We start from the raw sequence: 26,990 nt of genomic DNA, 5'->3' as shown, positions 1-26,990 counted from the left end.
AAGATTCCAACGGAATTACCCCTGTAAGGTCTGTAATAACAAATAACTACTTTATGCTATGTGATGTAGACACCCCCATGTTTTGCCTAAAGGTGTGAGCCCGTACTGATAATTGAAAGGATGACTAGAAGAGAATCTGAATTCAGCGAACGTCAACCAGTGACTCCCCAACACAGTCGACTATGGTTGCTTCCACAAAGTGAAATCACCAGTATTTTGAGATTCCCTTTGTTAATTGATTTTCCATACACAAGTAGACATCTCACGCCTGTGCCATCAGTCATTTTAAAGTGGGATTACCTGGAATTACCTGCAATTACAATGTCAAAGAACCTTCCTGCCAAGGCAGGTGGCGATATGAACTCATAATCTCCCGATCGTTCATCCACAACTACAGTTGGCAGACCATTCAGATACCTGGATGACATGTTTTGCATCATCCATCAATTGACATCAGGCACTACATTTGAGTCACTTGCCACCTCTGACAACATTGTTGTGAATTGTGTGCATTCCTCGGGAACCAGACACCCGGGTTCGAGGCCCGGTCAGGAACTGCCCTGGATTTGCTTCAATGGTGTCAGAAGTGGGAGACAACTGCTGCGAGGCCACCAGGATTATTTGTAGGTGTGTGCTATACCGAACCCTTGGGACGTACCTACCCCATTGAAACCCTAACCTTAACCCCATTAAAATGTAAAATGGTTAAGGTTAGGTAAGGTTAGGTTATGGGTTTGCGTCAGGATTTAGGGTGCGGACGTCCCAAGGATTCCAGATTGCACTCGCCATTATTTTTATGTGGAATTCTTACTCTATCTCTCCTCTAATCTAAAACATGATTGGATTTGTAGTTTTCATGTCTGTTCTCCCTTTTGTGTACACATCATTATTACAGTCACGGTAGAAATCCCAGACGGAGCGCCACCTCTGGTGAAACGCAACGTTATTTTAGCAGTGTAGTTCTATAGGTATTTTCAAAGACACGGGAAGCAGCAGCCACGTCGTACTTCATTTCCCAGGAGGAAATGTAATCTGTCAGTTTTATACGATCTACGAGCTCAGACAGGCAGTGCAAGGGAGGACTCATCTGAACGGTGTCAATTCTGTCTGTCTTTCAATGATTATTGCATTTGCAGTCAAAACAGGCAACATTTAAACTCACTTGGCTATAAATAGTGAATCCCTAGCCCCCCGCCCGCTACCCTTGCACAGAGATATGAGCGGCAGCGGGCGGCCCAGAACTAGCTCGTTTGCTGAGCCACAAGGTATTCCTGGAGCAACTGCAGCATCCACTGGATCAGCCGCTGCCGTGGGGAGCAGCACAGGAAAGACCGGGGTCCCGCAGGCCTCGGGGAGCAGTTCGTCTGGATGCTCGAATTTAAAGCTGTCCAGTAAGTTTATGTATTTTATGAAAAATATTGTCTTGGATGATTAAAAGACACGCATTGCAGTCCAATGTTGTAGCTAGTGTGGGCAGTTGTGCACGATTGACACGGCGAACATTGTAACGTTAGTTTGAAAAATCAAGTTAACTAGCTAGTTAACTGCCTTGAGTAGCTATTGTTGGCTAAACGGCTAACGCGTCAGTTAGCAAACTAGTTAACTTGCTAACCAACGCCAAATATCAAGACATTCGCGTTAGTTAGCTAACCTTATTTAGCTTTCTTAACTAGGCAGCTGTCTAGGTTAGTTATATTAGCATGTTAGCTAGTTAATGACATCGCGGTACCGTAACTAGCTAGTTAGCTAAATATAAAGAGAGCAAAAGCAACACAAACAACCTTAACTATGTGTGCTAAGACATTATAGCTAACTTGTAACCAGTAGCTAGCTAGCCTCTAATATAGGTTTTAGGTGACTAGTTACTAACTAGTTTACAAGGGGATTCGATCTAGTTTCGCTAGTTGGCTATCTAGCTACTGTAGCTATGCTAAGGTTACTTACACACCGTTTGTACATGTTTACAAGCAAACGAGTTAGCGATAGTTAAAGATAAATAGTTTTTTGAACTAGCTAACGCGTTAACTGGCACAACAAACTACAGGCTAGCGTTAGCTGTCAGTTGGTACTATACGCTAAGGCTAGGTAGCCTAATCATTTGTTCATAACGGTTGACTAAGCTACTTGTAGCCAGATAACTAGCTTTGCGTTTCCAACACAGATTTATGTTAAGAGCACCCTTATCTATTGTTCAAATTAAGTATCCACTATTGATGTATCTATCCAGTAGCCCAGACAATTAACCAGCCTTGAAAGAGCCCTCTATACATTGACCGTTAAATAACAGGTGATACAGAACTTGATATAAAGTGATGAAACATGTAACCGAGCCAGCTGTATAATATGTTAGCTAGCTAATAATTCTCAAAGTAGACTAGTAGATGACAAGCTGAGATACTTGCTTACATAGCACATCAACAACTTCCATGCATAGCTTGCAAATGTTTTTGTTTCATAGAACATGGTTACAATTTCTCCCTTGTAGTGCAAATTGGAATTGGATGGCTTTATCCACCATGATGATCCATGTTAGTCATGTAGAGTATATTATGTTGGCCGACTTTTTCCGGACCTTTTTCCCCATGACTAAAAGTCCCGAAGCTTCTGCATATGTGCAGATCACGTTCTGCCCGTGTTTCTTTTACCGCTACTTCAAACACATTTTTGTGGTCCCCTTCACATTTCTCACTGTCAATTGGGAATTATGATTTTTCAGGTTTTACTGGTGAAACGTCAGTTTCATGGGGATATACATTTAGATCTTCTTGAGTTATGTTGCTTCGAAGTAGCCTACAGTGTTGTTTTGAATGATTTGCAGTGAGTGAATTTTAGGCCAGATAGTGTTAAAGATGAGCTGAAACGCGAAAAAAAATATTGTTCTCATACAGTGCATTCAGAAAGTATTCAGACCCTTTCACTTTTTCCACATCCTCATCATCAACACACAATACCACATGACAAAGCAAAAACGGTTTTTAGAAATGTTTGCAAATTAATAAAAATTAAACAAATACCTTATTTACATAAGTATTCAGACCCTTTGCTATGAGACTTGAAATTGAACTCGGGTGCATCATGTTTCCGTTGATCCTCCTTGACATGTTTCTACAACTTGATTGTTTGGATATGATTTGGAAAGGCACACATCTGTCTATATAAGGTTCCACAGTTGACAGTGCATGTCAGAGAAAAAATAAAGCCATGAGGTCAAAGGAATTGTCCGTAGAGCTCTGAGACCGGATTGTGTCGAGGCACAGATCTGGGGAAGGGTACCAAAACATTTCTGCAGCATTGAAGATCCCCAAGAACACAGTGGCCTCCATCATTCTTAAATGGAAGAAGTTTGGAACCACCAAGACTTAGAGCTGGCGCCCGGCCAAACTGAGCAATCGGGGGAGAAGGGCCTTGGTCAGGGAGGTGACTGCTGGCTACTGTATTGACAGGTGCGTTTGACATTTTACAGATTGCGATGCAACCCACTTTCAATTCCTATTATTAGTAGGCTACCTTGCATCCCTTCCAAGATCGCTGCACCACTCGGGAGCCCAAATGGATAGAAACATTTCACGTGCTTATGCAGCCTACATTACATTTTCTTTAATGTAGTAAATTGTGTAATGAATGACAATGACTTTTTGAATTTCTCCATGCTAAATGTCTTATGTAGTTTCATTTATTCCACCACTACCAATTTGTTCCCTATAGAGTGTGTATGAAAGGCTGCCTCTCTCAAGCTGTTCTCATTTTATGTACGACATCTCTCCCACACAGTGCACACGTGAGTACCTTCTACTCACGCTCCTGGTACGTGCCAGAACAAGTTCATAGTTATTGTAAAGATCTAATGGTGCTTTGAAGACTACTGGGAACTCGGGAGGGAATAAGGTGAAGGTATGACATCAGTGTTCTTCAGGTCAGAAAGATGCTTGAGTTTCCGACTTGGAATTCTGAGTTGGATGACCGTTCAAAACGATTCTTCCAAGTCTGAGCTTTTTTTCCCCTTCCCCTGGAGTTCCCAGTTGTTTTGAATGCTTGGAAGTCGGAGATTTCAGAGTTCCCAGTTGTTTTGAATGCTTGGAAGTCGGAGATTTCAGAGTTCCCAGTTGTTTTGAATGCTTGGAAGTCGGAGATTTCAGAGTTCCCAGTTGTTTTGAATGCTTGGAAGTCGGAGATTTCAGAGTTCCCAGTTGTTTTGAACGTGGCATAAGTTATTGGCACTCCTGACTGTTAAATGAGTGGTTCCTTTCGTGTGCGTTATTGAACAGTAAGTTGCATTCCATGTCACTTTGTTGTATTTTCCCCTGTACATTTCTTGGGGAGCACACCATATTTCCCCTCAGAGTTTAGATGTCTCTAATACCGTTTGTCAGCAGCAAAGTGTGTTTAATTAAGTAAATAGCCATGTTGAAACCTACCTTAAACTAAATAGAGTATATTTACTCCTGTTGTTCTAGTTGATTGGAGTATTGTGATAACTGATAAAAAAATGCAACTAAGTAAACACTGTTTATTTGTGGAACACTGAAATCTTATCACGTGATAGTATTGTCTTGTCAAACAAGCACATGACATGGCACAGTCCAACACGAGTGTTGGATGGTTTGAGGAATCCAAGGTCCAGTCTTGTTTTTTTTAAGTCTAAAGGTCTTTATTATGTATAGACCACAGAAAACACATGTTTCAGTGTAGAGCCTTGATCAGTGTGTAAGTTATGGAAAATAATTAAACACTTAGGTGTGGTCTCAAAGGCGAGGTTATCCCATGTCACCACTTGGGGGTAGCTAATGGGTTACAATCACATCAATGGCGAAAAACAATCAAAGATGATCACTGTACAGAATAACTTCTGAACACATTTGAAATAAGTTGGCAGGACAAAGGACAGGCTCCAAGCAAGGTGGGAGGGGGTGGCCTCATACAGTCAGGTAGAGGGCCCCCTCAGGCAGTTGAGAGAGAAGATAAGAAACGTGGGGTTAGCTGCAATAGTGTAGGCTATAGCCTAGCTGGGGCTTAGTGTCTTCTAATGTACAAAACAATTACATGGTGAGAATTATGAATCTTGAGGTCAAAGCATTTTGGTGAAATGAAATGGCATATTTGGAAAGTTCAGTGGTGAAATCAATTCTGGGCTGATTGATCTAGACTATTTGAAATCCTACTACATTGCAGCAGGAGTTTTCAGTGTAAACAAGACACTTTGTTAGTGCAATTCATCCTCCACCATGGCAGTCTTTTTGTTGTTGTTGAATAGTGTGTGCTATATGGACAGCTGGGCTATAGAATTGCAGTGACTAGCATCGACCTAGCTAATAATACTGCTGCGAGCTAGCTGCTATAAGAGAGCAAATCTTGCTCTTTCTGTTTTGATAACTTGATTTGAGAAAAATGTGAGCATGAAAACAGCATCAGTTATTTAGCTATAATCTTTCTTACATCTAGCTACAGGTGGGCTGTGGACCTTACCTCTCTTTCTACTAACTGGCTAGCACGTCTTCACGCTCTCTTCCCACATCGAACAGAGTTGCTCGTTGCTGTATCGGTCTGTGGTGTGCAACTGCAGCCTGCAATTCGGGGTGTTAGTGCATGTGGGCATCCCCCCGAGCATAAAAATGTAGTTAAAAAAAAAAAGTACAATTGGTGAAATAAACTAAAGGGAAAAAATAGTAACACAAAAAATAGTAACACAATAACGAGGCTATATACAATGCAGAATCAATGTGCAGTGGTACGGGTTTGTTGAGGTAATATGTACATGTAAGTAGGGGTAAAGTGTCCATGCATAGATAATAAACAAAGTAGCAGCAGAGTATGTGAAGGAATATGTGTGTTACGGAGGGTCATTGTAGTGTGCGTGTGGTTAGAGTCCAGTGAGTTTACATCGAGCCTGTGCAAGAGAGTCAGTGCATAAATGTCTAATGGGAAGGCACTATGGTGTTGAATGCTAGTCAATAAATAGCTTTCTCACACAGTTGTTCCTTTTGTCCAGGTGGGAAAGGGCAGTGTGGAGTGCAATAGAGATTGTGTCATCTGTGGATCTGTTGGTATTTGAATTGGAGTGGGTCGATGGTTTCTGGGATGACGGTGAAAGCATTTCATGGCTACAGATGTGAATGCTATGGGGTGGTAATCATTTAGGCAGGTTACCTTGTCGTTCTTGGGCACAGAGACTATGGTGGTCTGCTTGAAACATGTAGGTATTACAGACTGGGTCGGGGCTAGGTTAAAAATGTCAGTGAAGACACTTGCCAGGTGGTCAGTACATGCTCTGAGTAAGCATCGTGGTAATCCGTCTGGCCCTCGGCCTTGTGAACGTTTACCTGTTTTAAAGGTCTTACATCTGCTATGGAGAATGTGATCACACAGTCGTCCAGAACAGCTGGTGCTCTCATGCATGGTTCAGTGTTGCTTGCATCGAAACGAGCATAGAAGGCATTTAGCTCATCTGGTAGGCTTGCGTCACTGGGCAGCTCGTGGCTGGGTTTCCTTTTTGTAATTTATGATAGTTTGCAAGCCCTGCCACATCCGACAAGCATCAGAGCCAGTGTAGTAGGATTGGATATTAGTGCTCTATTGATGCTTTGCCTGTTTGATGGTTCGTCTGAGGTTGTTGCAGGATTTCTGAAAACGTCCGGATTAGTGTCCCGCTCCTTGAAAGCATCAGCTCTAGCCTTTAGCTCAGTGCGGATGTTGCCTGTAATCCATGGCTTCTGGTTGGGATATGTACGTATGGTCACTGGGGACAACATCGTCAAAGCACCTATTAATGAAGCTGGCCTCCCAAGTGGCGCAGTGGTCTAAGGAACTGCATTGCAGTTGCCTGCTGTGCCACTAGAGATCCTGGTTCGAATCCAGGCTCTGTCTCAGCCGGCCACGACCGAGAGACCCATAGGGCAGCTCACAATTGGCCCAGCGCTGTCCGGGTTAGGGTAGTGTTTGGCCGGCATTGTCCTTGTCCCATTGCGCTCTTGCGACCCCTGTGGCGGGCCGGGCGCATGCACGCTGACACGGTCGCCAGGTGTACGGTGTTTCCTCTGACACATTGGTGTGGCTGGCTTCCGGGTTAAGCGGGCGTTGTGTCAAGAAGCAGTGCGGCTTGGTTGGGTCGTGTTTTGGAGGACGCATGGCTCTCGACCTTCGCCTCTCCTGAGTCTGTACAGGATTTGCAGCGATGAGACAGAACTGTACCATGAAATTGTGGAGGGAAAAAAACAATGACGCCGATGACTGATGTGGTATACTCCTCAATGCCATGGGATGAAACCTGGAACATATTCCAGACTGTGCTAGCGACAGTCCTTAGCATCCGCTTCATCAGACCGCTTCTGTATTGATCGCGTCACTGGTACTTCCTTGACTTTTTTGCTTGTAAGCAGGAATCGGGAGGATAGAGTTATGGTCAGACTTGGAGGGAGAGCTTTGTGCAAGTCTCTGTGTGTTGAGTAAAGGTGATCTAGAGTTTTTTTTGTTTTGTTTTTTTTCCGCACTTGACATGCTGGTAGAAATTTGGTAAAACGGATTTACATTTTCCTACATTCAGCAGTGCCGCCTCTGGTTGACCATTTTCTTGGTTGCTTATGGCCTTATACAGCTCGTTGAGTGCGGTCTTAGTGCCAGCATCGGTTTTTGGTGGTAAGTAGACAACTACAAAGAATATTGATAAACTCTCTTGATAAATAATGTGGTCTACAGCATATCATGAGGTACTCATGGCGAGCAAAACATAGAGACTTCCTTAATATTAGAGATCGCACCAGCTGTTGACAGACACCCACCACACTCCGATCTTACTGTAGGCAGCTATTCTGTCTTGCCGATGCATGGGGAAAACCCAGCTAACTGTATATTATCCATGTTCTTGTTCAGCCACGACTCTGTGAAACATAGAATATTCGTTTTTAATATCCGTTGATAGGATACTCTTGAACGGAGCTCATCCAGTTTATTATCCAGTGATTTCACTTTCGCCAGTAGAACGGAGGGTAAAGGCGGATTATCCACTCACCGACGCTGTCTCGCCAGGCATCTGGCTATTCGACTCCTGTAAAGGCGTCTGTTCTTAATACAAATGTCTGGAATTTTTGCCTGGTCATCCCCTCCGGTGCCATTCTATCCCATTGATTCCTGCATTGATTTTCCACCCGCCCTCACCGTCGTTAACAGAGCTGCAGGAAAACAGTCCCCGACAGGCGCGGACAAAGAACACTGTTTACCGGTGCACAGCTAGCTAGCTACCTTCTGTGGGGTTTATTGGCGGCTGGCATCCGTTAGTTAGTGCCTTAACGCTACCTACTGTACTGGAGCGCCCCAACTCGCTCCTGTCCTAGCTTAACCTCTATGGGCTAGGTGGGGTGCTTGCGTCCCACCTACTCAACAGCCAGTGGAATCCCGTGGCGCGATATTCAAATACCTTAGAAATGCTATTACTTAAATTTCTCAAACATATGACTATTTTACACCATTTTAAAGACAAGACTCTCGTTAATCTAACCACACTGTCCGATTTCAAAAAGGCTTTACAATGAAAGCAAAACATTAGATTTTGTCAGCAGAGTACCCAGCCAGAAATAATCAGACACCCATTTTTCAAGCTAGCATATAATGTCACAAAAACCAAAACCACAGCTAAATGCAGCACTAACCTTTGATCTTCATCAGATGACACTCCTAGGACATTATGTTATACAATACATGCATGTTTTGTTCAATCAAGTTCATATTTATATCAAAAACCAGCTTTTTACATTAGCATGTGACGTTCAGAACTAGCATACCCCCCGCAAACCTCCGGTGAATTTACTAAATTACTCACGATAAACGTTCACAAAAAAACATAACAATTATTTTAAGAATTATAGATACAGAACTCCTCTATACACTCTATGTCCGATTTTAAAATAGCTTTTCGGTGAAAGCACATTTTGCAACATTCTCAGTAGATAGCCCAGCCATCACGGCTAGCCATTTAGACACCGACCAAGTTTAGCCCTGACCAAAGTCAGATTTACTATTACAAAAGTTTGATTACCTTTGTTGTCTTCGTCAGAATGCACTCCCAGGACTTCTACTTCAATAACAAATGTTGGTTTGGTCCCAAATAATCCATCGTTATATCCGAATAGCGGCGTTTTGTTCGTGCGTTCCAGACACTATCCGAAATGGTAAATCAGGGTCGCGAGCATGGCGCAATTCGTGACAAAAAAACATCTAAATATTCCATTACCGTACTTCGAAGCATGTCAACCGCTGTTTAAAATCCATTTTTATGCCATTTTTCTCGTAAAAAAGCGATAATATTCCGACCGGGAATCTCCTTTTAGGTGAACAGAGGAAAGAAAACGAAGCATTCTGTCGACGCGGGCACGAGCCTGAGTCTCACAGTACTGTAACCAGCCACTACCCAAACGCGCTACTTTGTTTCAGCCAGAGCCTGCAAAGCCACGATTCAGCTTTTTGCCACCTTCTGAGAGCCTATGGCAGCCATAGGAAGTGTCACGTTATAGCAGAGATCCTTTGTAATGGATAGAGATGGCAAAGAAGTTCAAGAAATGGTCAGACAGGGTACTTCCTGTACAGAATCTTCTCAGGTTTTGACCTGCCATTTGAGTTCTGTTATACTCACAGACACCATTCAAACAGTTTTAGAAACTTTGGAGTGTTTTCTATCCAAAGCCAATAATGATATGCATATTCTAGTTACTGGGCAGGAGTAGTAACCAGATTAAATCGGGTACGTTTTTTATCCAGCCGTGTCAATACTGCCCCCTAGCCCTAACAGGTTAAAATCTATTTTTATGCGATTTTTCTCGTTAAAAAAGTGATAATATTCCGACCCGGGAAACCCTGTTTTCGTTCAAAGACTAAAAAATAAAAACATGGTGTCGGCTCGTGCACGCGCCCCAGTCTCATTGTTCTCAGATCGACCACTATCCAAATGCGCTACTGTTTTTCAGCCATGGCCTGCAAAGTCACCATTCAACGTTCTGGCGCCTTTTGAGAGCCTATGGGAGCGTTAGAAAATGTCACGTTATGCCAGAGATCCCCTGTTTTGGATAGAGATGATCAAGAAGGCCAAGAAATGGTCAGAGAGAGCGCTTCCTGTTTGGAATCTTCAGGTTTTGGCCTGCCAAATGAGTTCTGTTATACTCACAGACACCATTCAAACCGTTTTAGAAACTTTAGGGTGTTTTCTATCCAAATCAAACAATTATATGCATATTCTAGTTACTGGGCAGGAGTAGTTTTTTTATCCGGCCGTGCAAATACTGCCCCCTATCCCCAACAGGTTAAAAATGGTCCAATAGAAGTTGAGGGGTTCCTTATAACTTGGTCCTGCCTAAAGCTCATGCTAGCAAACTTGCAACATTGTATAAAATATTCTGGGCCCTCAGTTTCCCAGGTGTCAGTGAGCTCAGGACAGACACAGCTGTAAGCTATTTGCCCAAGGGATAAGAAGTAATCAGGTAGGCCTATTTTATGACGTTTCCACGGCATCTTTTTTGAAAGGGAGAGAGCTGGAAAGATTTTTCAAACAGGCTACGTTGAGGAACTATTGTCATTCTTAAAAATGGAAAACAGATTTTGTCTACTTGCGGTTTGAGGCAAAGAAAAAATGACTGAGTGATGGTGAGTTACCACAGTGATGGTGAGTTACCACAGTGATGGTGAGTTTACCACAGTGATGGTGAGTTACCACAGTGATGGTGAGTTAAGACAATCTCCAAATGGGTACATTTACAGGCCTCCATTTGTGTGCAGGCCAGTTAGCCTAGGCCTACTTCTATGCGCAATCAGGTGCGTGTTCTTACTCAAGACTGACAGGAGCGCTTCAAACAAAAGACAAGGAATAAATTGACAACTCGTAAATGGAATAAAATAAACCAAAACTTCTCACAAGTGTAGCCTAGGTTGTGCGCTCTGCAAACAACGTGTCCACTCCTATGACAACGGTTAACTAACAATATATTGAATGCATTTACAGAAATTCCCATAACCAAACAAACATTGTAGATTAGAAATTATGTGAATGAAATGGTAGGCTAAATGTACTAGTGGTGTGCCTCTGCAATGGAGTAGTCCACTGAGACAGGAGTGAATCAGACGGGTGCCTCGTGTGCCATAAATTTTTTTTGTATACATTTGCCACTTCTCGACCCCCAAAAAATCTTGGTCGACCAACTGCCTATTGACCAAACAATCGACTAAATGGGGTCAGCCCTACCTACCACTCAAGAGATTATCAGTGTTGCGACAATGGCTTGTGGCTATGAAGCACCAGTTGCCCCCAGATTCAGTTCAATACAGTTCAATACCTCTGGGATGCTAATCGAAGACACACAACCTGAAGCCAGATGCAGTACTCTCCATCTTCAACTGTTCAGGGTACAGTGTTGGAAACACTGATGGACCGGCAACCAATACGAGAAGGGTGCAAATTGCGGCATGCAAATCGGGGTGTTCCTGCATGTGGGGATTCTGCCATCTGCTATACAATGTTTCAAGTTCCTTGCAGACAGGCAAATTCTACCTGCAGGCTGCAATGTTTTTATTTGTTGGCTTTATTTAGGCTATTTTTACATATTGGCAATAGGAATAGAAGTTACTTTTTAGATTTGTATAATTTTGATTTAACCACATGACATTGGTTTTGACATGAAGACTTTATTATAAATGAAATCTAACTGTTCCATGACAATGTGCATATGAAAATCTGGTACGCAGATCAGTAGACATGGTACGATAACTTGGCACTCCAAATGGAAAAGGTTGCGACCGCTGGTGTAGCCTATTACCGGCAACTTCAGGAGTGTACCGGCAGATTGGCAGAATCTGCTAAAGCCAGCGGCAGTGGGAGGAGGAGTGTCAGTAAGTTTAGTTTTTTTTTCTTCCCATCTGGTTAGGCTATATTGATGTCTGGCTCCCTCTTTAGTAATTTGTCTTAATTTTTAATCACAGTGCCAGACAAGCTCCGTAGCCTACAAAGTTGATTTTATTCAAACAGACACACCTTATCTATATATGGAAAAATTCACACTTTAAAATATTTACATATTGAAGTTTTTGCAATTTAAGGAGTTGGAACATGCTTGGTAATCCTATTAGGTTATTAAAAGGACCCTTCAAAAATCGTTTCAGTTACACTTTAACAAACTGTAGCATAGCCATCCTGTGTATTTTGCCTAGTGGCGAGCGCCCGCTGTTGAGTTTTTGCCACATGAGAGAAATGCTGTGTTTTGTCTTAGAGTAACTTCTTACTCAGTGCTTGACTTGATGAAAGAAGTGCAGGAGCAGTCTTTTTCCTAGTCTGTCCATTAGACTATGTTCACAAATTACGTTATGCTATAGACTTCCTGATTATTTACTGCTAAGGGTTCAAAAACATTTTCCATGACTTCTCCATGACTTCTTAACCAAATTGTCATGACTATTATTATAGCCTACATGGAAAAAGGAAGCTTTGATACGAAGGCTGCTGTGCCTGATCCCATGTATGCCTACCATCTCCTGCCGTTGTGCCCTTGATCAAGGCACTTAACCCCCACAAAGTAGAACTGCACTGTTAGTCACATGTTTTTAACGTGGTCATACCTCCATTTGGAGAGCTCCTGGGTGTGCAGGCTTGGCTTTTGATCTGGCCCTGAAACACCCACGTCTGCTTATCAAGGTCCTGTTGAGCTGTTGTTTAGGCTACAATGTGAACAAAAAGGATGTTTGCCACCCTTCATATAAAAAATAGCAACATTACAACCAAATACTTTGTCTTTATAAAAGTATTCCCTCATTCAATGAATCAGGGATCAAATGGATAAGGTAGGCTACTTCAAAGCAATGTATCTAACTAGACATGTTTTATATAAGGCTAAAATATGAATGTATCACGCGAGATCTATGCACAGCAAGTTATTTGTCAATTAGGCTATTCTTAGAATATTTTTAAAGTTGTTGCAATTACATGGCTGCTGTTTTAATAGAGGAGAATCTCAGCATTCCAACGTTGCAGATGTATTTAGGCTATTGCCAGTGGAAAGGCGACAACGACATTAATGCTTAGTTAGCAATAGTTAACTAGCGAGAAATGCTACAAGTTTTGAATTGGCTATCTAGTTAGTCTGTCATTATTTTATACCTGCTGCTGAAATGTCAAGCTCTCTCTCTCCTCTGGCAACAGCCCACTGGCACACAGACATTTACGGGTCATTCCGATGATTGCTGATTAAGTGATTGATAATATGTATGTGTGCCTTCATTAATTTAATTACATAAATTATGAAACAAGCTTCCATGACTCTTCATGACCTTAAACCCTAATAACACCCCTAATTTGACAACTTGGAACAGCGCATCACGCGTATTCAGGCTGGCACATTTTCAATCTGCGCAATCTTGAACTGCCTACTGTTAGGCACAGATTCAAACTAGTGGCAAATAAACATGAACCAAGCGGAATCAGGAAATGTATGCCCTTACTCGATTGCTATTCAATGCCGATCCCGCCGCCTTTCCGCTTTGGTCAACCATTTTTGACTGTGTGTGTTAACCTGAGCCAGAATAGATAGGCTACTTTGTTTTCCCCAAATTCCGCAAAAATTCGAGCTGCCACTACGGCTCTCCAAACAGCTCCGGCCCAAGTAAAGCACTGGTTATACGATACTATTATATTAAGTTCTGTTATGTAGAATACTATCATTATGATCTTGCGGACATTGATTCAGCTTTGATTTATCTTTGTTAAACGACCATTCGCCAGAGTAGCCTGTTCGTAAAGTAGAGAATAAACGCATGTGCAGAAGCTTCGAGATCTGTAGTACAACAGGTTGTTATTTTACCTGAAATGCATACAGTTCTTTTCTGTATCTTTTGTAGAATTTTTGACCCATTTTGAGTCATAAAATCGTGTGTTCTCTTCTCTGACATTTAATCCATCGATAAAAGGGGAAACTAATAGTTTCTAGTAGTCCTTCTGAGGAATTTTATGTCGGTTGGCAACCAACTTTTTAAGGTGCATTACCACCACCAAATGGACTAGTGTTCATCTTTCAATCACCCACGTGAAGATGAAATGATTGCAAAATAAATGTACACATACATGTCAGTCAATGTGAGCGGTGTGGTCCACATGTTAGAGCAGGGTCATTCTCAGTGCAAAGGTCTCCAGTTCAGTTCCAGCCATCTGGCCCTGTTCTGTCCTCCATACAGGGAATGAAGCTCACATGAAGCAGGCCTGCCTCAGAGAACTCTTGTTTGCGTTCAAGTGTAATAGATGAGCTCAATGGTGGGCCTATTTGGATCCTTAGGTCAAATGATGTTCAAAGGAGCACAAATAGCCCTGGAATAGTGATATTGGATTTCACAGTAAAGCATGTATTTGTCTCGTCTTCCGACAAGGCAGGCGGTTACAATAGTGGTTAAACAACCACGAGGTAGTTAATAACTCGAGCCCTGGATTTTGTTCAGTAGGACATTGACGCAACACATTTTGCAACGACAAACAATCTTATTGGACAAGTCTAGATAGTATTTCACTCTGTTTAAAACATTTTCTCCTTAACATGACCCTGTAGGGCTATTTTCTATGCTGAGCAATTATTTTCTCTGCCTGCTGCCTGTTTTGGCAATGTAAAGGCCTATTATCGCTTGAGCCCTGGTTTACGTCACAATGTTAAACTAGGTCACTAATGTTACCCACAATAGCCATGCATTCATTCAAAAGACCATCACAGTTCCTGATTCAGAAAGTATTCAGACCCCTTCACTTCCACATTTTGTTACGTTAAAGCCTTATTCTAAAATGTATTCAATTATCATTTTCTCATCAAACACACAATGCCCCATAATGACAAAGCAAAACTGTTTTTAGAAATGTTTGCACATTTAAAGGATTCAGACCCCTTAACTTTTTCCACATTTTGTTATGGCCTTATTCTAAAATGGGTGAAGTTTTTTTTCTTCCCCCTCATCAATCTACACACAATACCCCATAATGACAAAGCAAAAACAGGCTAGCAGAAGTTTTTGTACATTTAAATAAAAATTAAAGAACGTGAATATCACATTTACATAAGTATTCAGACCCTTTACTCAGTACTTTGACGCACCTTTGGGAGCGATTACAGCCTCGAGTCTTCTTGGGTATGACGCTACAAGCTTGGCACACCTGTATTTTGTGACCTTCTCTGCAGATCCTCTCAAGCTCTGTCAGGTTGGATGGGGAGTGTTGCTGTGCAGTTATTTTCAGGTCTCAGAGATGTTTTTCGGGTTCAAGTTTGGGCTCTGACCGGGCCACTCAAGGACATTCAGAGACTTGTCCTGAAGCCACTCCTGTCTTGTCTTGGCTGTGTGCTTAGGGTCGTTGTTCTGTTGGAAGGTGAACCTTTGCTCCAGTCTGAGGTCCCGAGCGCTCTGGCGCAGGTTTTCATCAAGTATCTATGTACTTTGCTCTGTTCATCTTTCCCTCAATCCTGGCAGGTTTCCCAGTCCCTGCCACTGAAAACCGTCCCCCACAGCTTGATGCTGCCACCAACATGCTTCACTGTATGGATGGTGGCAGGTTTCCTCCAGACATTACTCTTGCCATTCAGGCCAAAGAGTTCAATATTGGTTTCATCAGACCAGAGAATCTTGTTTCTCATGGACTGAGAGTCCTTTAGTTGTCTTTTGGCAAACTCCAAGCGGGCTGTCATTTGCCTTTTTACTGAAGAGTGGCTTCTGTCTGGACACGCTTCCATAAAGGCCTGATTGGTGGAGTGCTGCAGAGATGGTTGTCCTTCTGGAAGGTTTTCTTATCTCCCCAGAGGAATGCTGGAGCTCAATCCGGTCTCGGAGCTCTACGGACAATTCCTTTGACCTCATGGCTTGGTTTTTGCTCTGATATGCACTGTCAACTGTGGGACCTTCTGTAGACAGGTGTGTGCCTTTCCAAATCATGTCCAATCAATTGAATTTATCACAGGTGGACTTCAATCAAGTTGTAGAAACATCTCATGGATGAGCAACGGAAACAGGATGCACCTGACCTCCATTTCGAGTATCATAGCAAAGGGTCTGAATACTTGTGTAAAGGTTTTTCAGTTTTTATAAATTTGCCAACATTTCTAAAGTCAATTTCAGAACAAGGCTATAATGTAACAACGTGGAAAAGTCAAGGGGTCTGAATACTTTCAGAATGCGCCTGTATTAACAACAATGTCCTTGTTCATTATGTCAAACCATAGTAAAACAGCTTTTCTTATTGTTCAGATAATAGGCCTACCTTCCCGTTTTCTTCAGTTTCGTACCTAAGGAACACAACACTGGTCACCTCTCCATTTCAAATCTGGAAAGACAACTATTTCGTTGACACAATTTATCGTTGTTTCCCAGGGGACAGTGGGAAGGTGACTACGGTGGTGGCCACATCTGGGCAGGGTCCCGACCGTCCACAGGAGGTGTCCTACACGGACATCAAGGTGATCGGGAATGGCTCCTTCGGTGTGGTGTACCAGGCGCGCCTCATCGACAGCCAGGAGATGGTGGCCATTAAGAAGGTGCTGCAGGATAAGAGGTTCAAGGTATGGAGGGCGTTCTCTTGGAGACATACAGGCTTCGTGTCACCCAGAGTCATATTTGTTTGTTTTCCAAGCTATAGCACATCATTTATAGAAAGCTGTTTTTTTAATGGACTGTAACGCTGAGATTTCTTTGGGGGTTTTTGCTATCTAAAATTGTCTTGTCGTGACAACACTAATTTGTTTCACATAATAGTGATATGAATATCCATTTTTGGATTGGTCTTGTAAATTCCCACTAATGTTATGAGTGGCTATGTGTTTGTCTGAATACAGGACACCACTTTGTAATTTTACAAGGAACATTTCCATATTAGTTTGTGGGAGAAAATGATTGTAGTATTGTAGCCTAAGTTTTTAGGTGACAGAAATGTACATGTACTTGAACACACGTATCACGCGCATACTCAAGATCAATGCGCTTACAGGTCAATCAGAAACCCTTGACATTTCCCACTGTTCTTTGTTTAATAACTTTCCTATGTAGAACCGAGAGCTACAGATCATGCGAAAGTTGGACCACTGCAATATCGTGAGGCTACGCTACTTCTTCTACTCTAGTGGTGAAAAGGTAGGTTGCCATCCATTGTTTTTGGCACACTGAGCACCTGAACTGTCTTGTTTCCTCTTCAAATGAGTCATTCTTCCCACTACAAAGTTTGTTACATTTGTATAGCGCTTTTTCATTGTACAAGAATAATCTGAGGACGTATGGCGTTATGATTTAGTGTAGTTATATAGTGATTGTCAGTTCTCTTCCCCCTATACAGAAGGATGAGGTGTATCTCAACCTGGTGCTGGACTTTGTCCCGGAGACCGTGTACAGGGTTGCCCGGCATTTCAACAAGGCAAAAAGCATCATTCCTATCATTTACGTCAAGGTAAACTGTCTCGCCCTCCTTTTCACTTGCTCTCTTTTGTTGTCCCACTTTTGCTTGCCTCAGCGACTGTTCATTGGACTTTGATTGTCCAGTATAAGTCATTAAATTATGAACTCTCCTTTTTTTTTAAATTATTTTTTACTCTCCCAGACAGGCTTGGCATTGACACAGAATGAATCCCTGTTATTGATTTGTTTATGGTTGTAATTGTTTTATGTCGGCCATTTTGTCTCTTCTCAGGTGTACATGTACCAGCTGTTTCGCAGCCTGGCCTATATCCATTCCCAGGGTGTCTGCCACCGAGACATCAAACCCCAGAACCTCCTGGTGGACCCTGAAACAGCCATCCTAAAGCTCTGTGACTTTGGGAGGTAAGCTGGTCAGATATTTCCCTCCACACAGTGTGTTAATATGCTATTGATCCAATATGACTGACTGCTGCCTAGTATTGAAGTAAACTTGGGTCTTATGTATTCTGACTGAATGTGTTGAATAAATGGGCTCAACCAGACAATGTGAAATGGATCTATGCCCTCCCTTGAATGGGGCTATGCAACACTGATCCAGTTGTCCTTAGTTAGTTACCTACTCACACCCTTTTCATGTGTATTTTCCCCATAGTACATCCATTTCTGTTACTGTGCAGACAGACGCAGGGCTGCTTTCTATAAAAAGTATACACTGAGCTTCTTAATTGTAAATCAATAAGTAGAAATCTCAGAGATATTTACTTCGGTATAAAAATACACAGACGTGGGAGACCCACCCCTCGTTCATTGGTTTATCTAGTGCTGTATACCTTAGTTTCCGCTAAACATCAAAGGGTAGTGTGGTCAGGTGGTCTCAAGGAGGCACCAAAGAGCTGTGTATAATCCCATACTACATGGTTAGACCTGCATGGCTGAGTGTTCGCCTCTACTGCTAAGCGTCTAATGCTTTTCTTACCAGTGACTACTGTTGCAGTGGTTAGAGATGGAAGTATTGTAAGAACACTGTCTTAGCATAACCTAGACTCAGCTTAGAAGACTGTATTAGCTTAAACTAGATTTATTTAAGAATACTTGGGTCGCCTGATATGAAAATGGGGTTGCGGGAGAATTTCCCAAATCCTTGTTAAAAAAAATAATATATTATACACATATACACACGTCCTCATATATAAAAAAAAAAAAAAAAAATCTTTATGAAAATTATTCAAATCTGTAAGTAAAAATTCTACCAGAGCTCCCTTAGATTGTGGGAAAAGGCTGCTCTTGGTCGTTAGACTTGAACCACTCCCATGGTAAATGGAGATATTACCGGCCGCAATTAATATGGTGAAAACAATGTGTGGGGAGGCACAAACTCCCATCAATACCTTTGTCAGATAACACTGTGAAACTAAGAATTGAGGCTATAGCCAGCAATCAAGAGGAAACTGATTGAACGACTCAAACTCCCCACCTTATGCTCTCCAAATGGACGTTAGCTGTGAGGGCCGAGATGCATTGACCTTTGTTCGCTACATGTCGGGGGATGCTTTTCACGAGGACGTTGTTTTGAGCATGAAACGGCACAGGGACTGTTCAGTGTGCTGCGTGGCTATACTGACGAAAAACCAATTTCATTCGGATCGAAGGTGGGCTTTTCCACAGATGAGGCTCCATCTTTCACAGGACGGCAGGCAGGCCTCTGCACCCAAGTTATGAATGTCTCCCTCTGCCATATGGACACATTGTATGATACACCGGTTGGGGTATGTTCCTTGTCAATCATTTGCTTATTGAAATCAGCAATCAGACTATCTTTAAGTAAATCAATCAAAAACCTTAATTAATGCAATTGCAGACAGAAGTTGACAACGGGAACATGGCACGCATGTTTCCCAGGAAGTTCTGCAAAATCGGAAAGGGTCCAAGTTGCTTTAATATGCTTGCAGTCAACCCCTAGTGATGTAACTGTCTACGTCAACACCTTCAACTCATGAGACCAAGCCCATGAATATACAGTTATACAAACTTGCAGGAGAGACAATAGTTCCAGTGTTTTCTAAGGGCTCCGCAGTAATTTTCCACTCCCCAAGTTGCTTTATATTGGTATGTCTGACTAGTCTCTTATCTCTTTCACTCCCCTGCAGGGTTCTGTGTCTATGAATCTCTTTTAACCTTGAGGTGCTTTCTCACAGACGCCCTGTTTTGACTGCAATAACTCACACATCTCTGACCGTTTCTTATAAGAAGCAGAGACCAGAAAAGAACTGTGGAACAATATTAAACCTTATAATGAATATATATATTGTTCATCTATAGTCCAGGACCCTATATATGTCGTGGGGAAGGGGTCTTAAAGCCCTTCCCCTTCTATTAATACAACATAAACATAATCAATTATTATAATACATCAAACATTTTGTGCAGCCCCTATCATGACCCCAAGGTGACCCCCCCCCCCATCACATCCACTGAGCTATAATGGATACATGAGAGCAACTGCCGGCAAAAAAAGCCGAGCGCAGAACCTGGATATATTCAGCAGGTAACTTCAATTGTAAACTACACGGAGATACGGGATCAGAGCATGACTGTTCTATTTCACTCTGAGGCTTGGTGGTTATCGAGGGGGAGTGTTGGAATTATTTTTTTTAGAGTTGCGAGAGGAACTGTTGTCATTCGCAATGGATGAAAAACAGACTTTGACTTTCTGTGTAAGAAAAGGTGTCTCCTTGCCTATGTAACAGACATATTTGTGAAAAAGAATGAACTGAACGCAGGCATGCAGGGAAAATACCCCCCCAAAAATCTATAGACTACTGTCCGAATCAGCGAAATCCGTTTGGCTGTGATCCTGGCTCAGTTGACATGCCAGTAAGTGAAATCGAACAGCTGAGCTGTCATGTGACCGAATGCTGCAGACAATGCATTCACGGGTCACTGTGGGGGAGTTTTGGTTTCTGACTCAAAGGGAATACTGTGCCGTCTCCCTCTGAGTATTAAAACTCATGGTACGCTGATTTAGTGCTCTTATCTGCATTAAAAACAAATATCGATCCAGGTTGGATGTGACAGGAGAGATGAGGTATGCACTGTTGACCACGCCCTCTGACTTTGAGAAGCTCTGACGTGACATGCATCAAGCACACCCATCTCATTAGTGCCGGTGAGATCAGAGAAATTGTCAAACTCATTTGCGATTTATTGTCATAGCCCCACATTACAAGTATATATGATGGTGAGTTGAGAATCCAATCATAAATACTGTCTGAATGTTTTGCAATTGATTAATTGTTGGGGTCACAAAAGTTTTCACATAACAAAATGGGGTCTTGGGCCCAAAAAGTTTGGGAACCCCTGGTCTAACCTTTAACATCTGCGGTTGACCCCTACCTGCAGTGCTAAGCAGCTGATTCGTGGGGAGCCCAACGTGTCGTACATCTGTTCGCGGTACTACCGCGCCCCAGAGCTCATCTTCGGCGCCACCGACTACACGGCCAACATCGACATCTGGTCGGCGGGCTGCGTGCTGGCTGAACTGCTGCTGGGACAGCCCATCTTCCCCGGGGACAGCGGAGTGGACCAGCTAGTAGAGATCATCAAGGTGTGTAAACAGGAAAAGGGTGTGTTTTGTTTATGGTTTACACTACATGGACAAAATACCTGACATTCTGATTACATATCAGCTTATGAGGACGTGTGTGTGTGTGTGTGTGTGTGTGTGTGTGTGTGGGGGGGGGGGAGTTGGATCATAATCAGTGATGTGGAGAGAAACCAAATGATACCCATTCTACACTACTAACTGTGTGCTTGTATGTCTGCTACTCAGGTTTTGGGAACTCCAACACGTGAACAGATCCGTGAAATGAACCCCAATTACACAGAGTTCAAATTCCCCCAGATCAAAGCGCATCCCTGGACTAAGGTAAATGGTTATTATATATATTTTAATGTAAACATTATTCTATTTTTGGCTTTCAAGTAATGTCTTATTTTTAATGAAACTGTTTCATGTTTTCTGTGTCCTTGTACCACCTCTTACAGGTGTTTAAGCCTCGCTCCCCTCCGGAGGCCGTCGCCCTGTGCTCGCGCCTGCTGGAATACACCCCGGTCACGCGCTTCTCGCCCCTGGAGGCCTGCGCTCACGCCTTCTTTGACGAGTTGCGCCAGCCCAATGCCCGGCTGCCTAGCGGGCGACAGCTGCCCCTGCTCTTCAACTTCAGCACCACCGGTCAGTACACCTTGTTGACCACTGACTTTCTGTGACCTGAAAGTGGTTGACTCGATTTTAAATTCAGGGAATCAATTGAAACTTCAATTCAAGAATGTAAATGGACCTGACCCCAACTTTGTTTTGTGACCTATGCATATATCCTAAAAGTAGGTGCAGAATATCTACAATATGAAGTTTAGAATATATTTGTTTCGATATGTATTGTAGTATAGCTATGTGTTGTAAGACTTTGACCCAATTTTGAAACACTATTACCTTGGTCTCACCACAGTCTTATAAAACTAATGCCATTTCCTATCTCTTGTCTCTCCTTCCAGAGCTGTCAATCCAGCCCCAACTGAACTCCACCCTCATTCCTCCTCATGCCCGCACACAGACTGCTTCCTCTGGTATGACCCCCTCCCCTCGTCTCCAAACATAGTCGTTGGCTACACATGTCATTTCAGTGGATAGAGTATCTGTCAATCATACATTCCCATATCTGCACCTGGTGTTATGAAGTAGTGATTGGCGTGCAGACATTCTAGGTTAGGCGGAGCTCTTAGCTACATCCAAATGGATGGCAAGATGAATGCTGCTTTTACAAATGGCAAAGAGAATGTCATGTTTCTGGTCAAAGTAACCTTTCTCTATAAGGCAGTAGCCAAAGGGGCACCAGTCTGAGAGAAGCACATGTTGGTCCCTTTCTGCATTGAAAACCGCACCTTTCTGCATTGAGAACTGAACCTTTATGCATTGTAAACGTTTGTATTCTAAAGGAGGTCCTCTAACTGGAAACCTGGGAAAGGTTTTCTGATCTGTTTTAGGAGGTCTTACTACATCCTCTTACTACAATTAGCTGTGTAGTTGCTTATGTTTCCAGTGTATTCCTGACGAGCAAAATCAATGTATTATATCCACTTAATATACCTAACACTATTTCTCTACCACTTCCCTTCCCCTATCCCTTTGTAGATGGCTCTGGGTTAGACGGCTCCTCTCAGCACAGCTCTGTACCCGGATCACTAAACAACAGCACCTGAAATGTCCCTGCAAACCCTCTGTTTGTCTGCCAGCCCGACACACACACACACACACACACACACCTACCTGTCTGCCAGCCTAAACACACACACACACACACACACACACCCTACCTGTCTGCCAGCCTAAACACACACACACACACACACACACACACCCTACCTGTCTGCCAGCCTAAACACACACACACACACACACACACACACACACCTACCTGTCTGCCAGCCTAAACACACACACTGTATTGCTTCGTTCTTCCTTGCTGCTTGTTATTTTCCCCCATTGGTTACAAACATACCTTTTTGTACTGTACATACATTGAACAAACCATTCATAGTGGAAGAGGATATCATTAGCTGACAAGGTAGTTTTGTTACATGAAGTTGAAACGCGATCAGCACTACAGGCTAAGAGTTGGAGACACATACACACTTTCTCATGTACTGACACCTTAAGTGTTATCCCACTCCCTGGCTGCATCTCCTTTGGCCCAGCTCTCTTTCTCTCCGGCTGTTTATAACACTCATGTTCCTGCTGTTGGGGGTGGCATTTAAAGCTCCAGTAGGTTCCTGCTGTTGGGGGTGGCATTTAAAGCTCCAGTAGGTTCCTGATGTTGGGGGTGGCATTTAAAGCTCCAGTAGGTTCCTGATGTTGGGGGTGGCATTTAAAGCTCCAGTAGGTTCCTGATGTTGGGGGTGGCATTTAAAGCTCCAGTAGGTTCCTGATGTTGGGGGTGGCATTTAAAGCTCCAGTAGGTTCCTGATGTTGGGGGTGGCATTTAAAGCTCCAGTAGGTTCCTGATGTTGGGGTGGCATTTAAAGCTCCAGTAGGTTCCTGATGTTGGGGGTGGCATTTAAAGCTCCAGTAGGTTCCTGATGTTGGGGGTGGCATTTAAAGCTCCAGTAGGTTCCTGCTGTTGGGGGTGGCATTTAAAGCTCCAGTAGGTTCCTGATGTTGGGGGTGGCATTTAAAGCTCCAGTAGGTTCCTGCTGTTGGGGGTGGCATTTAAAGCTCCAGTAGGTGGGGCAGGTCCTCTGTATAATATTCTTTATTTAATTTTTTTAATCAATGTATTTTTTATTTTTTTTGACTGAAGAGTTCCTGCCACCACCACACACAAAGTAAACAGGAGTTTGTCTATAGAAGCCAATTGAGGTGTTTGCCCAGTTAGTCTATGATACGACCAAATTATTCTAATGGGATAAAATGGTGCTGGTTGCAAGAGAGTGATGAAGAGGCTGTGTTTCTTTTATACTTTTAAATGATATTTAAAGAGATTAAATGACAGCTGCTTTTTTCTTTTACTTGTAAATGTATTTATTTTTTAATTTGCTTCGGAAAAGGCACTGTGAATTTTTACATTGAAACGGGAGTGCAAGTTATAATTGGTAGCCGTACTTGCTAGCAATTTCCCATTTTGTGTGTTGAGGACCTGAAGGAAAAGTTGAGGGTGGTGGTGTTTGTGGTGACTGAGAGATCCAGGATTCACATCTATGTAGCAGCATCTCTCCCACTGACAATCCCAAACTGAGCTCCCTTTTACTGTCCATGGGAAGACAATCAAGGTGCTATGGATGATTTTAAGACTGCTGCGGTAGTCAATTGTCACCTTCCTATTGGCTTCAATAAATGGCATACCATCAATATATTCTACGGTGAGGTTACATGTTTGATCAAAAAAAGAATCTGGTTTTGGTTAATTTGGCGCTTGTTTTCCATTCATAGCATGAACTCTTCAGAACTCCTGATTTTGAAAGAGGGAGCTTTCTGAAAGTATTTACAAACCGGGCTGTGTTTTGAGATGTTCATTTGAAATTTGCCGTGAAGAAAGTGGACTTTTCGCAGCACACTTGTAAGAATCTTTGTCAGTGTGGCACCCATCTAGTTTGTAGAGGACGAAGGGATTATCAACTATGGGGGTTCATCCATATGGACATAAATATATACTATATGGAGTAGTTGATTCCAGTTTGGACTGTGAAGCAGACCATGATCCCAGTTCCTTATAAATAAATTCTCTGAAATGGGAGTCAAGGTGGGTCTGTGTGAAGACGTACTCTGTTACTGGTGTAGAAGGGCAGATAGCTAGTTTATAGTAGTCCTGCAGGCTTGTACTTTGCTGTGTGCTTGTGGGAGTTCATGAGAATAAGTGAGACATTGAAGGGTGGGGGAATAGCTGAGTTTCTGTGTTCATGTGAATAATTGTACCCGCCAAGTCAAAGGCCACCATTTTTAAAAAGCCAGTGTTGTAGGTTTAGCTCAGTTCTCAGTAATGACCACTTGAATGCTTTCTATTGCAGGTGTGTTATGCTATTGTACAACCTCTGCCACCCCCTTGTATGAACAACCCTCATGTGCTGACATTGATTTTAAATAACTCATTTTCCCTCCCTTTATCCATTTGAAGCCATCTGCTTCCTAGCCCAGAATCCCAACTGATTTGCTTGAAATGTAGCATATCGTTTTGGATTCCATTTGCTTCTCTCCCCTAACCCATGCCCCCCCCCCTCATCTTATTGCACATCTGTAAATATCACCACTTTTCTTTTTTGTCATTTTCCTCGTTATTTTTATTCGCGTTTATTTTCCAGTACCTGTTGAAGCCGTCCGTAACTGACTGGTCTCATTTCCATTCAAAAGTCTGTAAATACAATTTGTTTTCGATGTCCTGATTTAAGATGTAAATACCCCCCTAAAAAAAAAAAATGTTATTTTTTCTTCTCCCTATTTGTTGATGTCTCTCTCTCTCCATCTCTCTGGTTGTGCACCCCCATCAACATACGATTGTACTGTATCTCGCTGCTTTATTTATTGCTCACTTGGTGTTCTCTCATGTAGGGAGAGGTTGAGGCACCTAACTGTTTTGTGGGCATTATGTGAAATGTACTGTACTTGGCACCCACACATTGGAATTTTAAAGCAAGTTACTTTTTTGAATGGGGAAAAGGTGTTTGGTTGGACATATCACGATTTAATCACTCTCTGGTACGATTCCAACTAAATCATTTCCAGTTTCACATATGTACTGACCTATGACAGGGAAATTTGAGTGTGGGCTGTTTTGAGTTTACCAGACAACCATTCGGCCAATGACTTGCCCCCATTCATTACAATGGGTACCTAAAAAGATTTTAAGTGTGTGAAAGTGCCATGTTGGGATGCAGAGGAGCCATAATACCTTTTTTTACCCAGTGTAATGTGAAGGGTAAACCTGAGGGCCATGATGGCGACACAAGTCGGTTGATGCAGCCAGCCTCCCGCCCTTGACAATGCCTGAGCCCATCACGGACAATTCTGACCTCTGCTGCTTTCAAAATGGCAGCCATGGACAAAATTCAGTGACTGCAGTACGACGAGCCAGTTACCAACCCCCTCCCCTTCTGTGTGTGCTTCCGTGAGCGTGTGTGGAAGTGTGTGTTTATGTACCTGCCTAGCTGCTGGTTTCATAACTAAATCTCAGCAGTATCAGGCTACTAGTGTCTATCCTATAAGTACCGTGTGTGTATCAACATGTGTATGTATAGCAACCCAAGTGAGGTCACTTTTACTGTTCTGTGACGTGGATCAGGCATTTTTCATTCCAATCCTGTTTCTATTGCGTCATCCTGGCCAGGAGAACTGGTGTGTGTTTTTGGGATGAGGGAGGAGAGTGAAGGAGGGAGAGAACCAAACGGTCTGTATGAAATGGTCTCATTTAATAAAGTGAAAAATCGAATGACTTTCTGGTTTGTGCGTGGTATTTTTCTGCATTTTTAATATACTTTTTAATTATTCAAAATGTATTTTAAATGATGGGGAAAGCCTGTGGTGAAATGGTGTGCCATTGTAATGTCAGGAGACTTGTTATAGGGGGAACGGGGCGATCAGTTGGACATTGCTTTCTGAGGAATAATTAGATGACTCAGTCTTATCTGTTAATCGAACACATTGAGACTCAAAACATAATTTTTGATGATACAGCAGTAGGAATACAAGGATATAACATTCTAGAAAATACAGGAATGTCTGGGAAGGTGTTGCTGTGTTTTTGTAAAGCTCAGAGGATCTCATTATAAATGAAGTGAAGTGCTGTGATTGCAGGTTCACCCGCTTCATCTGAAGCCTCTTAGGGTGCTGCTATAGGCCACCAAGTGCAAACTGTCAGTATCTGGAAAACGTGTGTGAGGTTAAGGTCTCTGATGCTAACAGACATGTGTTTTCTCGGTGACCTGAACATTGACTGATTTGTACTCTCAAGATGAAGCTTCTACTGTGTGTGAGACTCTAACATGACCCAGGTTATCTCTCAATCAACTAGTGTGTACCAATAGTGTTGGATCTGTGACATCCACTTGTATTGATC

General features: G+C 42.6%; 1 protein-coding gene across 4 annotated transcripts; it reads left to right on the top strand.

The window, feature by feature from the left end:
• The first annotated feature begins 962 nt into the window (after window positions 1-962).
• Window positions 963-26,367, top strand: LOC106569978 (glycogen synthase kinase-3 beta). Of its 4 annotated transcripts, none has more exons than XM_045694662.1 (12): window positions 963-1,391; window positions 16,357-16,544; window positions 17,029-17,112; window positions 17,312-17,422; window positions 17,663-17,793; window positions 20,791-20,995; window positions 21,221-21,316; window positions 21,436-21,622; window positions 21,943-22,014; window positions 22,580-22,736; window positions 22,879-23,175; window positions 23,214-26,367. In XM_045694662.1, exons 1-10 carry the CDS (start codon window positions 1,217-1,219, stop codon window positions 22,645-22,647), a joined length of 1,317 nt encoding a protein of 438 aa, XP_045550618.1. In that variant the 5' UTR covers window positions 963-1,216; the 3' UTR covers window positions 22,648-22,736; window positions 22,879-23,175; window positions 23,214-26,367. The 4 variants fall into 4 exon arrangements, with proteins under 4 accessions (XP_045550618.1, XP_045550617.1, XP_045550616.1 ...); XM_045694661.1 differs by having other exon boundaries at window positions 22,879-23,630; window positions 23,669-26,367; XM_045694660.1 differs by having other exon boundaries at window positions 22,879-26,367.
• Window positions 26,368-26,990: the final 623 nt, after the last annotated feature.

Source organism: Salmo salar, chromosome ssa14 (assembly GCF_905237065.1).
Source record: "Salmo salar chromosome ssa14, Ssal_v3.1, whole genome shotgun sequence".
Taxonomy (NCBI): domain Eukaryota; kingdom Metazoa; phylum Chordata; class Actinopteri; order Salmoniformes; family Salmonidae; genus Salmo; species Salmo salar.
The sequence above is the reverse complement of the archived record's forward strand: the minus strand, read 5'-3'. Positions and strand labels throughout refer to the sequence as shown.